The 13,541-nt window shown below is 51.2% G+C and overlaps 1 protein-coding gene across 3 annotated transcripts in view; it reads left to right on the forward strand.

Annotated features, from left to right (window-relative positions):
• Positions 1-13,541, forward strand: part of LOC119967891 (protein PAT1 homolog 1-like) — a 66,623-nt gene that overhangs the window by 9,156 nt on the left and 43,926 nt on the right. For 2 of the 3 annotated variants that reach the window (XM_038800984.1, XM_038800986.1), the window contains exons 3-8: positions 717-880; positions 1,059-1,142; positions 5,152-5,346; positions 7,079-7,186; positions 7,602-7,679; positions 11,807-11,985. In XM_038800984.1, the coding sequence (XP_038656912.1) occupies positions 717-880; positions 1,059-1,142; positions 5,152-5,346; positions 7,079-7,186; positions 7,602-7,679; positions 11,807-11,985 (808 nt within the window). The remainder of the gene's footprint in view (positions 1-716; positions 881-1,058; positions 1,143-5,151; positions 5,347-7,078; positions 7,187-7,601; positions 7,680-11,806; positions 11,986-13,541) is intronic. The other variant, XM_038800985.1, reaches the window with a different exon arrangement.

Consider the following 13,541-nt stretch of genomic DNA (forward strand, 5'->3'; position numbering starts at 1 on the left):
TCATTATTACTGTGTCCCTTCATGTTTTTGATATGTAGGAATATTTTTGATCCGCCTCTTGAACATAACTGAGGCTCCACGGTCCTCGGGGACGGTGAATTCCAAAGATTCTCGCCGTCCTAAATGACTGCCTCTTTACTCTGAGATTGTGTCCTCTGGTTCTTTACCCCCTGATGTTCGGAGAAACGTCCTTCCTGCGCCTACCCTCTAAGACTTTGTGTTTAAATGAGATCACCTCTCATTTTCCTACTCCAGGTGCGTCTAACCAAGGATATTTCTAATTGCAGTGAAGCATCTTTATTCCTGTGCCACATGGACTGCCGCAGTTCAAGAAGGCAGCTCACCACTTTCTCAAGGGGCTACCAGAATGGGAAATAAATGCTGGCCAAGCCCGTGATGCTCATGTTGTTTGGCTTAAAATAACATCAAATCCTCTTGTAGTAAAGACCAGCATAGCATTTATTAATTGCCTGCTGTACTTGCATGTCTGTCCACCACTTATGTCACGTTACTTTGTCAGCAGCAATTTCTGACTGGCAGGTGAACCACTGGCTGGACTATTGCTTGACGTTGCGAGTGGGTGTCCTTCAGGAGAGGGTTGGCAGGGTGTTTGGAGGTGCAATTATACGTTGGTTTAATTCTCCACTTAACGAGGAAGCTAGATAGCAAAGGAAACCAGTGCTCTTGTCTGACCCTTTTGAACTTTGGCCTGACAGAGGACTGGGAGGAGCAGCACGAGGGTCTGGATGACCACGGGGAGGACCTGGACGACCTGCTGAAGGAAAGGAACTTGGCGGAGAGCATCAGCAAGCTGGTGATTGACAACGACCTGGAGGACCCCGCTATCATGAGGGCCATACCTTCTAACCCTCCGCTGCAGGTGAGCCGAACCTGGCCTCTTCCAAATGTCCCACAGCGCGGACTCTGACCAGACTGTACACTCGTCCAGCATCAGTTCGGGCGCATTCTGACACTGCAGGGGGACCGGCTTGTGTGTCACTCTATGGAACCCCGCCTGTTTTTAAACCTGACTCGCTGACCCTGCATCTCTCTCACAGGCACCTCCTCGACTGAACACCAGCATGTGGGATGGGCCCATGGTGTTTGGAGGGATCGGAAACCCCTTCCTCTCTCACTTGGAGGTACGTAGATTCACCCGTTCTTGATTTCACTTTCGTTTGCTTCGGCTGAACGTTGCTGCACCCTCTCCCATTAATCAATCTTGTCAGATCGGTTTGTCATTTGCAAGTTCATTTTATTTTGGGTGGTTGGGTGAGTTGGTGGGAAGAATCGGGAAAGAAAGAGCAGGCAGTGGGGGAGGGATGGGTGAATTAATGAGGGCGGGGAAGGAGCATTGGGGTGTGGGGGTGGGGGGGAGAGAGAGAGAGAGAGGGGCAATGGGCGGTGCAGTTAGGTGGAAACGGGCACTCAGATTTTGCAACACGGACACAAGACCTAGGAGGTTGGAGAAACCACACGTACTCCAGAGTGAAGTGAAATCCTGATTTCTGTTTCCTGCTCGGAGGGCAGCAGCAATCGCAGTGTCTATTTACTGAACATGCTGAGCATGATTAACGTGATGAAATGTCCCAAGGCCGAACAAACTGCTTAAAATTGCAAGGACGCATTCCAAGGTGAAGATGAGAAACAAACAAACCACCCTGGGGAGTGTGAAGAGAAACATTTCCTAACAGCCAGACACCCGTCAAAACTCAGAACTATCTAAGGAAGAGACATTTTAAAAAATGTCAAGCACTGGATATTGCGTCAGTGGCTCCCCAGACACATCCACCCAAAACCTCTTGGAAATACAACATGGGTGAAATGTTTCGGGGCAAGGCTGCCAACCACTTGAGAGAGATTACAAGTGGCACAGGCAGTGTGTCAAGAAAGTTCTCAGCTGAGGAAATGGGCCGAATCTGCTCTCTCTCACTCTTGGAACAAGGGTGTAGCCTGGTTCAAGAAACCAACTCTATAAGCAACCTACCAGCGAACCGAGATCTGGGAATAATTGCAACAATGGCCACATCCAAGAAACCAGCTAACCCCAAATCTGTGCCTCCAGTACAATCGAAAGGACATTTAACCGTACATTCTTTTACCTTTACTGGACTCTTCACTCCTCCGATTTCTGAGACCGTGCGTGTGCCGGGCCTGCCGACGTCTTGTCTGTCCTGGGGATAGCCAAGGCATGAATGCGGGTATCAGAGGCTGACCTGAGAGGAAGGCCTGAGTTGAGTGCTGTTACTCCCTGGGCACCCTCCCTACATCTTAACAGTTCAATGAATCCGCTGAAGCTCCTTTTACTCAGACGCACCCAGGGCTCCACTGTATGTATTTGAACACACCCATAGTATAGCGATGTAGTACAGCATTTCCCAAAGCCTGCGAGCCATGGAACCCTGAGTCACCTCCCAAGAGGATTGGCTCTCCCCCCCCCCCCCCCCCCCCCCCCCCGTCAAATATTTTCATTATGTCGACGCTCCTTTATTTGCCGTGGAATAGATGCGAGCACAGAAATCAAATATTCACCATTTTTGTTGCAGATATATCTATGAATATATCAGGAAGAGGTACACAGTCAGAAATATATTCGCCAGCGATACCATCCCCTCACAGGAACCCCTGGCCAATCCCCTCCTATGTCCCCTTGCCTTTAGGAGTGGGTAATAACAAAGTAATGCAGTCTTACCTTTTGTCATTTTTAATGGGAGGACTGATGCTGGAAAGCTAAAACTTATATCGGACACATCTTCCCCCTCTCACAAACAATTACATCTCTCACTCTCTCCCGCACGCAGACGCGTCCCCCTGTCTCCCACGAGGGCTCATCCCCCTCTCTCCAGTGTGACCGCCCGTCCCCCGTTTCCCCTCCATCTCTCTCTCTCTCGCAGGCGCCTGTGCGCCCCCCCCAGCCGCCACTTGCTTCCAAGCCCAGGGCTTCCCCTTTATGATTTGGGGTAACAGGACAAGAAACACGTTAACCTGCAGGCAAGCAATTAGGAAGGCAAACGGCATTTTGGTCTTTATTACAGGGGAATTGTAGTCCACGAATATGGAAACCCTGCTGCTATTCTGTAGGGCCTTGTTGATACCGCGCCAGGGTTATTGCATGCGGTATTGGCCTTCATGTTTAAGGACTGTGAAGCTGAGTGAATTGGGTCTATAATTCTCTGGACTCCAAGAATGAGATTAAAACCTCAAAGGTTCTGGAGGGACTGGACAGGATGGGACACTGAGGGATGGTTTCCCTTGGCTGGGGAGTTTTGAACATGGGCACAGTTTCAGCACAAGGGGCCAGTGATTTAGAAATGAGACGAGGAGAAACGTATTCACTTAAGAGTTATGCATGTTATGCATGTTCCGTTGTTGAGTATGTTTAGACCTGACATAAATGGTTAGCTTTCAAAGGGGATTAAAGGATATGAAGTGGTGGGAAGAACGTGCGGTTGAACAGAAGGTCCGGTATGATCATACAGGATGATGGAGCAGGCTCAGCATGTGCCATCATCATCTCCTCTTATCCATCTGCTGATGTCCTTCTGCCCTATCCCCATGTAACAGGCTCAAGGGCATGAATGGTCCTATTTATTTTCAATGTGATAGGCTTAAAAGCTTGAATGATCTGCTCTTCTCTTAATGTGACAGACGACAGGACGCTGAATGGCTTCCTCCTGTTCCTGTGTGACAGGCTAGTGAAGGGGCTGAATGGGCCTCCTCCTGTTCCTGTGTAACAGGCTGGAGAAGGGGCTGAATGGGGCCTCCTCCTGTTCCTGTGTGACAGGCTAGTGAAGGGGCTGAATGGGGCCTCCTGTTCCTGTGTAACAGGCTGGAGAAGGGGCTGAATGGGGCCTCCTGTTACTGTAACAGGCTGGAGAAGGGGCTGAATGGGGCCTCCTGTTCCTGTGTAACGGGCTGGAGAAGGGGCTGAATGGGGCCTCCTCCTGTTCCTGTGTAACAGGCTGGAGAAGGGGCTGAATGGGGCCTCCTGTTCCGTTGGAACGGGCTGGAGAAGGGGTTGAATGGCCTCCTCCTGTTCCGTTGGAACGGGCTGGAGAAGGGGCTGAATGGCGCCTCCTCCTGTTCCTGTGTAACAGGCTGGAGAAGGTGATGAATGGGGCCTCCTCCTGTTCCTGCGTAACAGGCTGGAGAAGAGGCTGAATGGGGCCTCCTCCTGTTCCTGTGGAAGGGGCTGAATGGGGCCTCCTCCTGTTCCGTTGGAACGGGCTGGAGAAGGGGCTGAATGGGGCCTCCTGTTACTGTAACGGGCTGGAGAAGGGGCTGAATGGGGCCTCCTCCTGTTCCTGTGTGACAGGCTAGTGAAGGGGCTGAATGGGGCCTCCTCCTGTTCCTGTGTGACAGGCTAGTGAAGGGGCTGAATGGGGCCTCCTCCTGTTCCTGTGTAACAGGCTGGAGAAGGGGCTGAATGGGGCCTCCTGTTTCTGTGTAACTGGCTGGAGAAGGGACTGAATGGAGCCTCCTGTTCCTGCGTAACAGGCTGGAGAAGAGGCTGAATGGGGCCTCCTCCTGTTCCTGTGGAAGGGGCTGAATGGGGCCTCCTGTTCCGTTGGAACGGGCTGGAGAAGGGGCTGAATCGGGCCTCCTCCTGTTCCTGTGTAACAGGCTGGAGAAGGTGATGAATGGGGCCTCCTCCTGTTCCTGCGTAACAGGCTGGAGAAGGGGCTGAATGGGGCCTTCTCCTGTCCCTTTGTAACAGGCTGGAGAAGGGGCTGAATGGGGCCTCCTCCTGTTCCTGTGTAACAGGCTGGAGAAGGGGCTGAATGGGGCCTCCTCCTGTTCCTGTGTAACAGGCTGGAGAAGGGGCTGAGTGGGGCCTCCTCCTGTTTCTGTGTAACAGGCTGGAGAAGGGGCTGAATGCGGCCTCCTTCTGTTCCTGTGTAACAGGCTGGCGAAGGGGCTGAATGGGGCCTCCTCCTGTTCCTGTGTAACAGGCTGGAGAAGGGGCTGAGTGGGGCCTCCTCCTGTTTCTGTGTAACAGGCTGGAGAAGGGGCTGAATGCGGCCTCCTCCTGTTCCTGTGTAACTGGCTCGAAGGGCCTGAATGGCCTCCTCATGTTCATGTGTAACCTGTAACTCTCAATGCCTAATGCCCTTGATGAAGCTATTTCATGATCACTTCCTCCTCCGACAGGAGAACCGGATGCTGTCTGGATCCAAGGACTCTATTTTGCCCAAGAGGCCAGCCTTGGGCCAAGACGAAGAGAGAGACCTGTCGGACCGTGCACCCCCTCCCCGATCTACATCCCCCATCATTGGGAGCCCCCCCGTGCGGACGGCCCCGATCGGAACACCCCCCAAGCACATGAGCTACCTCAGCAGCCAGCAGGTACGTTGCCCTCTATTTTACAGCTTCTGCTTTGCTGAAAGTCGTGTTTGTGCTTCTGCAACCCCCCCCCCCCCCCCCCAAATACCTCTCACTTTGAACTATTAAGTGAACTTTGAACTCATGGTAAAATTCTGCTTCCATTGCTGTATCATCCACTGCACGGACCGGAGGGTGTGTTCAAAGGGGCAGCACGGTAGCATGGTGGTTAGCATAAATGCTTAACAGCTACAGGGTCCCAGGTTCGATTCCCGGCTGGGTCACTGTCTGTGCGGAGTCTGCACGTCCTCCCCGTGTGTGCGTGGGTTTCCTCCGGGTGCTCCGGTTTCCTCCCACAGTCCAAAGATGTGCGGGTTAGGTGGATTGGCCATGCTAAATTGCCCGTAGTGTCCTAAAAAAGTAAGGTATGGGGGGGGTTGTTGTTGGGTGATGGGTATAGGGTGGATACCTGGGATTGAGTCGGGTGATCATTGCTCGGCACAACATCGAGGGCCGAAGGGCCTGTTCTATGCTGTACTGTTCTATATTCTAAATCCTTCCACGGTCTGGCAGCTCATCGTTATCTCTGTAACCTCCTGCAGCCCCTATAGCCCTCCCTATCTCTAACCTCCTCCAGCTCCTATAATTCTCCCTATCTCTAATCTCCTCCAGCCCTCAGATCTCCGCACTCTGGCCAGGCCGCAGCTCTGACCTTAATTGCTCTGCCAATGGCTTCCAGCTGCCTGGGCCTGAAGCCCTGGAATCTCCTGCCTCGCCCACTCCACCGCTCCCTCCTTCCCCCAGACGATCTTTTAAAACTAGCTCTCTGGCCAAGCAGCTTGTCACCAACTCTGACATCTTCTTATCTGGCCCAGTGCCAGTTCAATAACTATTCCTGTCGAGTGTCCTGGGTTGTTTTACTGCATTTAAAGGTGAAAATCCACATTTTGACTAAGTTACACGATCTCTATAATTTGGCTTGATCCTTGCAGTAGGCCTCTGTGAAATGATAAAGACTGCCCATGCATGCCCCTTGTCGCTTTGCCCAGCTTTTAAATGCAATATCCAATTCATCCGCTGCGTTGGCCATGTCCATATATCCAAACTTGCCAATGATGTGTAAAGACTTGGCAGTTTGTATAGTCATGCAGACGGGAGCAGAAAAACTACAAAGTGAAAATCAACTAATCAAACAAGTGGGCAAAATTGGGACAAACTAGGGCGGCAGGTTGGTGCACTGCTGCCTCATGGCACCGAGGACCTGGGCTCGATCCTGGCCCGGCGTCACTGTCCTTCTGCAGTTTACACATTCTCCCCGTGTCTGCGTGGATCTCACCCCCACAGCCCAAAGATGTGCAGGGTAGGTGGATAGACTATGCTAAATTGCCCCTAAATTGGGGGAAAAAATGAATTGGGTACTTTAAATTTTAACAAAAGTGTGACAAACTGACTTGAGTGGAGGTAAAGGCAAGGTTTCAACAGAGTGCAGATCAGAAAGGTTAGACTCCGGGGTGACCCGAAGAGATTCACGGGACCTTGTATCGAAATGTGATGGGTGGTATACCCTGACACTTTGCTAAGAGTGGAAATTATGCAGTTATTCGGCTATCATGTACATCATGAGTGCCCAGAGGTAGGCTGTTGGGGTTATGAAGAAGGCCTTTATTACAGCCCTAACTGGGCTAATGGCGTTCCAATCTGCCCGACCTCCGTGACTGGGCTTTTGGGTGTCACTGTGCTTTTTCTACTCTTTCAGCCGTCCATACTGTGCCCCACCCCCGTCCATGTGCGAGCTCCGATTCACCAGCGATTCTCGGCCCCCTTCAACGAGAGGATGTCGCCGACCCAGCTGCTGAACGTTGCGGTGAGGAGGGTGTCAGGGAGGGGGGGGGGGGGGGGGGGGGGGGGGGGGGGGCGTTGGAGGTGGACACGTACATGGTGTTGGGGGTGGGGGGGATATGGAGGCCGGGAAAGAATGTTTGGCATGGGTGCAGAAGTGAGAGAGGTGATCAGGTGGCAGAGCTGGGCTCATGGCGATGGTTAAGCTTCTGACCAGGGAAGCGAATGGTATGATGCCAACCGAATGGCGCGGGGTAGGGTGTGCTTGTCCTAGCACCAGCGGGCACTGTCTGGGTGGAGCTGTCATGGGTCTGACTTTTGCCCTTGTCACCCTGAGCTCTCCGGGAACAGATTCATCTGGTGAACTGTCGCGAGAATCTGTTTTGATCTTGCCATTTACTTGCTGTTTGTTCTCCTTTCTACCCTCAACCCTCCTCCAGAACTCTTCACTGCGTGCCCACCATTTCCAAGGCGGCGTCACCCAAATGCTGAATCCGCTTCTACTTGGAACAGCACAGGTACTTTATGAACGAGTGATGCGATTGGGTAACATGGTATGCTCCCTGAACTGGTGATTGGTGTGTCTCTGTTTAGGCCGATATTTATTGCCCATCCCTAAGTGTCCTTGAGAAAGTGATGGGGAGCTCCTTTCTTGAACTGCAGCAGTTCATATGTTGTAGGTACACTCATAGTGCTGTTAGGGAGGGAGTTGCGGTATTTGGACCCAGCGACAGTGAAGGAAAGGCGATGCCCTTGCCGGGTAACTTCCAGGTGGTGATGTTCCCTGGTATCTGCTTATCCTCCGAGATGGCAGAGGTTGCGGATTTGGAAGCTACTCCCGAAGGAGCCTTGGAGATTTCCTGCTGTGCGTCTGGTAGCTGGTACGGTTGCTGCAATGCGTCGGTGGTGGAGCAAGCGAATCAATCAAGCGGGGCTGCTTTGTCGTGGATGGTGTCGGGCTTCTTGAGTGTTCTTGGAGCTACGCTCATCCAGGCAAGCGGAGAGTATTCCATCACACTCCTGACTTGTGCCTTGTAGTTGGCGGACAGACTTTGGGGAGTCGGGAGGTGAGTTACACGCCACGGGATTATTAGCCTGTCTGTTTATTGTAGCCACAGTATTCTTGTGGCTAGTCCAGTTCAGTTTCTGATCAATGGTAACCCCCCCCCCCACCCCCTCCAGGATGTTGATTGTGGGGGATTCAACCGGGATCATGCCATTGAATATCATTATTCTTATTGGAGATGCTCATTGCCGAGCACTTTTGTTGCTCGAATGTGACTTGTCAGCCCAAACCTGGATATTGTCCACGTCTTGCTGCATTTGGACATGGACTGCTCAGAGCCTGAGCAGTTGCGAATGGTACCTAAAATTGTGCAGTCACCAGCAAAGATCCCTCTTTAAAAAAAAATTTAGAGTACCCAATTCATTTTTCCAATTAAGGAAGGGGCAATTTAGCGTGGCCAATCCACCTAACCTGCACATCTTGTTAGGGCGGCATGTGGCACAGTGGATAGCACTGGGTCCGCGGCATTTAGGACCCGGGTTCGAATCCAGGTCCTGGGTCACTGTCCGTGTGCAGTTTGCACATTCTCCGAGTGTCTGCGTGCGTTTCACCCCCACAACCCAAAAATGTGCAGGTGAGGTGCATCGGCCACATGAAATTGCCTCTTAAGTGGAAAAAAACTAATTTGGTACTCTAAATTTATTTTGGGGGCAGCAGGGTAGCATGGTGGTTAGCATAAATGCTTCACAGCTCCAGGGTCCTAGGTGCGATTCCCGGCTGGGTCACTGTCTGTGTGGAGTCTGCACGCCCTCCCCCTGTGTGCGTGGGTTTCCTCCGGGTGCTCCGGTTTCCTCCCACAGTCCAAAGATGTGCGGGTTAGGTGGATTGGCCATGCTAAATTGCCCGTAGTGTCCTTATAAAAGTAAGGTTAAGGGGGGGGTTGTTGGGTTACGGGTATAGGGTGGATACGTGGGTTTGAGTAGGGTGATCATGGCTCGGCACAACATTGAGGGCCGAAGGGCCTGTTCTGTGCTGTACTGTTCTATGTTCTATGTTCTATCTTTGGACTTTGCCACACTCAGTCAAATGCTGTTTTGATGTCAATCTCACCTCACCGCTGGCATTCAGCTCTTTGTCCCGAGAGTGATATAATACAGAAGAGAATCTTCAGCCCATCGAGCCTACACTGACCAAACTACAATAAAGTTACACAAATTTCACATTCCAGCACTTGGCCCACAATCCTGAATTTCAAGTGCTCATCCGCGTACTTTTTAAAGGTTATGATGTTTCCCTCCTCTACTATCTTCCCAGATAGTACATTCCAGACTCCCACCACCCTCGAGGTGGAAAACCTTTTCTCAAGGCCCCTCTAATTGCCAGGTTGGAGTTGTCCTGCTTTTTTGTGTACTGGATGTATCTGGGCATCTTTCCACATTGCTGTGTAAATGCCAGTGTTGTAGCTGTACTGGACCAGCTTGGCTAGGAGCTCAGCAAGTTCTGGAGCACAAGTCTTCAGGACTATTACCGGAATATTATCAGGGCCCATAGTCTTTGCAATATCCAGTGACTTCAGCCATTTCTTTTTTTTTTATAAATTTAGATTACCCAATTATTTTTTCCAATTAAGGGGCAATTTAGCGTGGCCAATCCACCTACTCTGCACATTTTTGGGTTGTGGGGGTGAAACCCACGCAGACACGGGGAGAATGTGCAAACTCCACACGGACAGTGACCCAGAGCCGGGATCGAACCTGGGACCGTGAGGCGGTTGTGCTAACCACTAGGCCACCGTGCTGTCCTTCAGCCATTTCTTGATATCCATTGGGCTGAATCGAATTAGCTGAAGACTGATGTCTGTGATGTTGGGGACCTCTAGAGAAGACCGAGACGGCACTTCTGGCTGAAAATTGTTGCGAATGCCTCAGCCTAGTCTTTTGGACACATGTACTGGGCTCCTCCATTATTGGGGGTGGTGGTAGTTTTGGAGCCACTTCCTCCTCCTCCAGCGAGTAGTTTAATTGTCCACCACAACACATGACTGGCAAAACCTCCGAGCTTGTTTGGCACACAAGTAGTCCTGTGGTGTAGCTTCCCCAGGTTGACACCTCATTTTTTGGGAAGCTCCTGGCATGCTCTCCTGCACCTTGCATTGAACCAGGGCTGATCCCCTGGCGTGGTGGTAATGGTAGAGTGGGAGATACGCTGGGCCATGAGGTTACAGATTGTGGCTGAGGACAATTCTGCTGATGGCTCATGGGTGTCCAGTCTTGAGTTGCGAGATCTGTTCTGAATCGATGCTATTTAGCGCGATAATAATTCCCCACAACACAATGGACAGTATCCTTAAGGTGATGCTGGGACTTTGTCGCCACAAGATGTATGCGATGGTCTCTCCTACTGATACTGTCATGAAGTGATGTACCTGTGGCAGGCAGGTTGGTGAGGATGAGGTCTGGTATGTTTTTCCTCGCCACCTGCTGCAGTCCCAGTCGAGCAGCTATGTCCTTTCGGGCTTGGTCAGACGTGGTACAATTGAGTCACTCTTGGTGATGAGCACTGAAGTCCCCCACACAGAGCATATTCTATGCCCTTGACAGCCTCAGTGCTTCCTCCAAGTGCTGTTTAACGTGGAGGTGTACTGATTTATCAGCAAGGTGAACGTTACGTGGTAATCAGCAGGAGGTTTCCTTGCCCATGTTTGACCTGAAGCTATGAGACTTCACGGGGTCTGGAGTTGATATTGAGGACTATCAGACCTCCCGACTGTATGCCACTGTGCTGCTGCCACCTCTGCTGGGTCTGTCCTGCCGGCGAGAGAGGACATGCACAAGAATGGCGATAGTGGACACTGGGACATTGTCTGCAAGGTATGATTCTGTGAGTGTGACTAAGTCGAGTTGTTGCTTGACTACTCTGTGAGACAGCTCTCCCAATTCTCCACAAGCCCTCGGGTGTTAAAGAGGAGGACTTTGCAGGGTTAACAGGGCTTGCTTTGTCGCTGTCGTTACCAGTGCTTCAATCGATGCTGGGTGGTCCGTCTGGTTTCTTTCCTTTTTATTGCCTTTGTTGTGATTGGATACAACTGATGCCACTTCAGAGGGTCACTTAAGAGTCAACCAGATTGGTGTGGGTCTGGATTTACATGTAGGCCAGACCAGGTAAGGACGGCAGATTTCCCTCCCTGAAGAGACGTTAGTGAACCAGCTGGGATTGTTATGACAATCGACAGTAGTTTCATGGTCATCATTAGACTTTTAATTCCGTATATTTGATCAATCCAAATTCCATCACTGGCCAAGGCTGGATTTGAACCCGGGTGTCCAGAGTATCATTCTGGACCAGTGAACCGCCAGTGACAAAACCACTATGTCTGGGGTGGGGGTGGGATCTGGGGGGTTACAAGGTGTGGAGGGGTGCTGTCTGTGTGTCTGGGGAGGTGACTGAGAGGTTGCAGGGGGGAGGGGGTTGCGCTGGCTGAGGTGTGCATGTGTTTGCATTGAGCCTGCTTTTTGACCTTGTTGGCCCCGAGCAGATGTGACCCTCGGGGTGTGTAGTTGACTTTGCCTGATGTTGACCTCGGGCAGACTGGTCACTCGGTATCTGTGTTTTTGACTTTGTGCCTTGTTGCACCCGCAGCAGCAGACAGGGAGGATGTCACCCAGTCACTTCGCCCGAGTGCCGGGTTTGGTGGGGAGCCAGCTGACGGCCATGAAAGCCAACCTGCTGCAAAGCAGGTTGGGACAGATGATGCCGCCTGTCACCGGTTTCCGGCCATACTTCAGCCCAGCCACAGCAGGCCACCTGCAGAATATCAGGTACCGTGGGGTTGGAGAGGACAGAGGGTGGGGGTCTGTGACACTGTACCGAGAGTAATGCGATTAAATCTTATTGGATATTTTCTGTCTGCGTTTTTGTCAGTTTGCACCTGTAGGGGGGGATGAACCTTGGTTGACTGGAGTTGGCAACAATCTGTGTCCCTCGAGCAAGGAATACCTTTGACTCTGCCTCTGAGCAAGAAGGGTTTGAACCCTGTTGGGAAATGTCACAGGTCAATTCAAGGATTCGTGAGCAGTAGCAGTTAGTCGAGAGTGGACAAAGAGGAAGGTCGGCTCCATGCAGCTGAAGATGTACCTTTAGCTCGGTCATACTGATGCTCCGAGAAAACCTGGGAGCTGCTTGGGAGCTCCGTGCTGCGAAGCCTGGGTATTCGTAGAAGCCCAGAAGCAGTTGCTTTCAGAGGCGTGGCTGAGAAGCTGGGGCAGTGCCTGTGTTTCCAAGCTAGGCTACAGCCAAGCCGGTGCCAGAACCACAGCCTCGGGAGGTGTTTAGCTCAGCTGAAAAAGAAACTAACAAAAGATTGACATGAGAACTGACTTGAGAGAAATCTGGAACAGTATTTATGTTGAGTTGAGATTGTACTCCAGGAACACGGGTAGAGTAGAGCTGTGCTCAACTGCTCCGAGAGAGAGTAAGTGAAATCCCTCGTGAGAAAGAGAGAACGGTAAAATATTTTGTGACTTGCAGTGATGGCTGATGTCCGGGTGGGTTGCCGAGAAAATATACGGGACCCATCGAGGTGCTGTCGCCATTGTCATTCGTCATGCGTCCCAACCGCAGTTTCGCTGTTAATTGACGTTTAGCTGGTGTTAATTCTGAATGTTGGAGTGTAAGGTAGGGAGTAGTCACTGTTTGCTTTGTTCACTTGTGTAGAGTCAGCTTTCTCCTCTTGATAGCAACGTTTAGGATGTTTCTTGATAGACAAATGAACGGGGGGAATGCAGTGATGCAGATTATTTGGATAGTAGGGCACGGTAGCACAGTTGCTTCACAGCCCCAGGGTGTGAGGTTCGAATCCCGTCTGTGCGGAGTCTGCATGTTCTCCTCGTGTCTGCGTGGGTTTCCTCCGGGTGCTCCGGTTTCCTCCCGCAAGTCCCAAAGGATGTGCTGTTAGGTGAATTGGACATTCTGAATACTCCCTCAGTGTACCTGACAGACGCCGGAGTGTGGCCACTGGGGATTTTCACAGTAACCTCATTGCAATGTTAATGTAAGTATACTTGTGACAATAATTAAGATTATTACACCGTCTAAATAAGCAATCTGGATCTGTACAGGCTTGGTGGGCCACAGGGCCTGTTCCTGTGCTGTAATGTTCTTTGTATTCTGTACAAGTAACTGGGAACTCAAATTTTGTTGTCTTGAAGAAGAACAAGGTTATTCTCCCTAAACAGATCATACAAGATTTCTGGGGGCACCGTTCAGAGTTGTACCAACATTTGGCACTTCCATATAAATACAGTGGCTACAAGAGTAGATCAGAGGCGAGGAATCCTGTAGCAAGTAACTCACCTAACTCCCTAAAGCCTGTCCA

Source organism: Scyliorhinus canicula, chromosome 6, assembly GCF_902713615.1.
Source record: "Scyliorhinus canicula chromosome 6, sScyCan1.1, whole genome shotgun sequence".
Classification (NCBI taxonomy): Eukaryota; Metazoa; Chordata; class Chondrichthyes; order Carcharhiniformes; family Scyliorhinidae; genus Scyliorhinus; species Scyliorhinus canicula.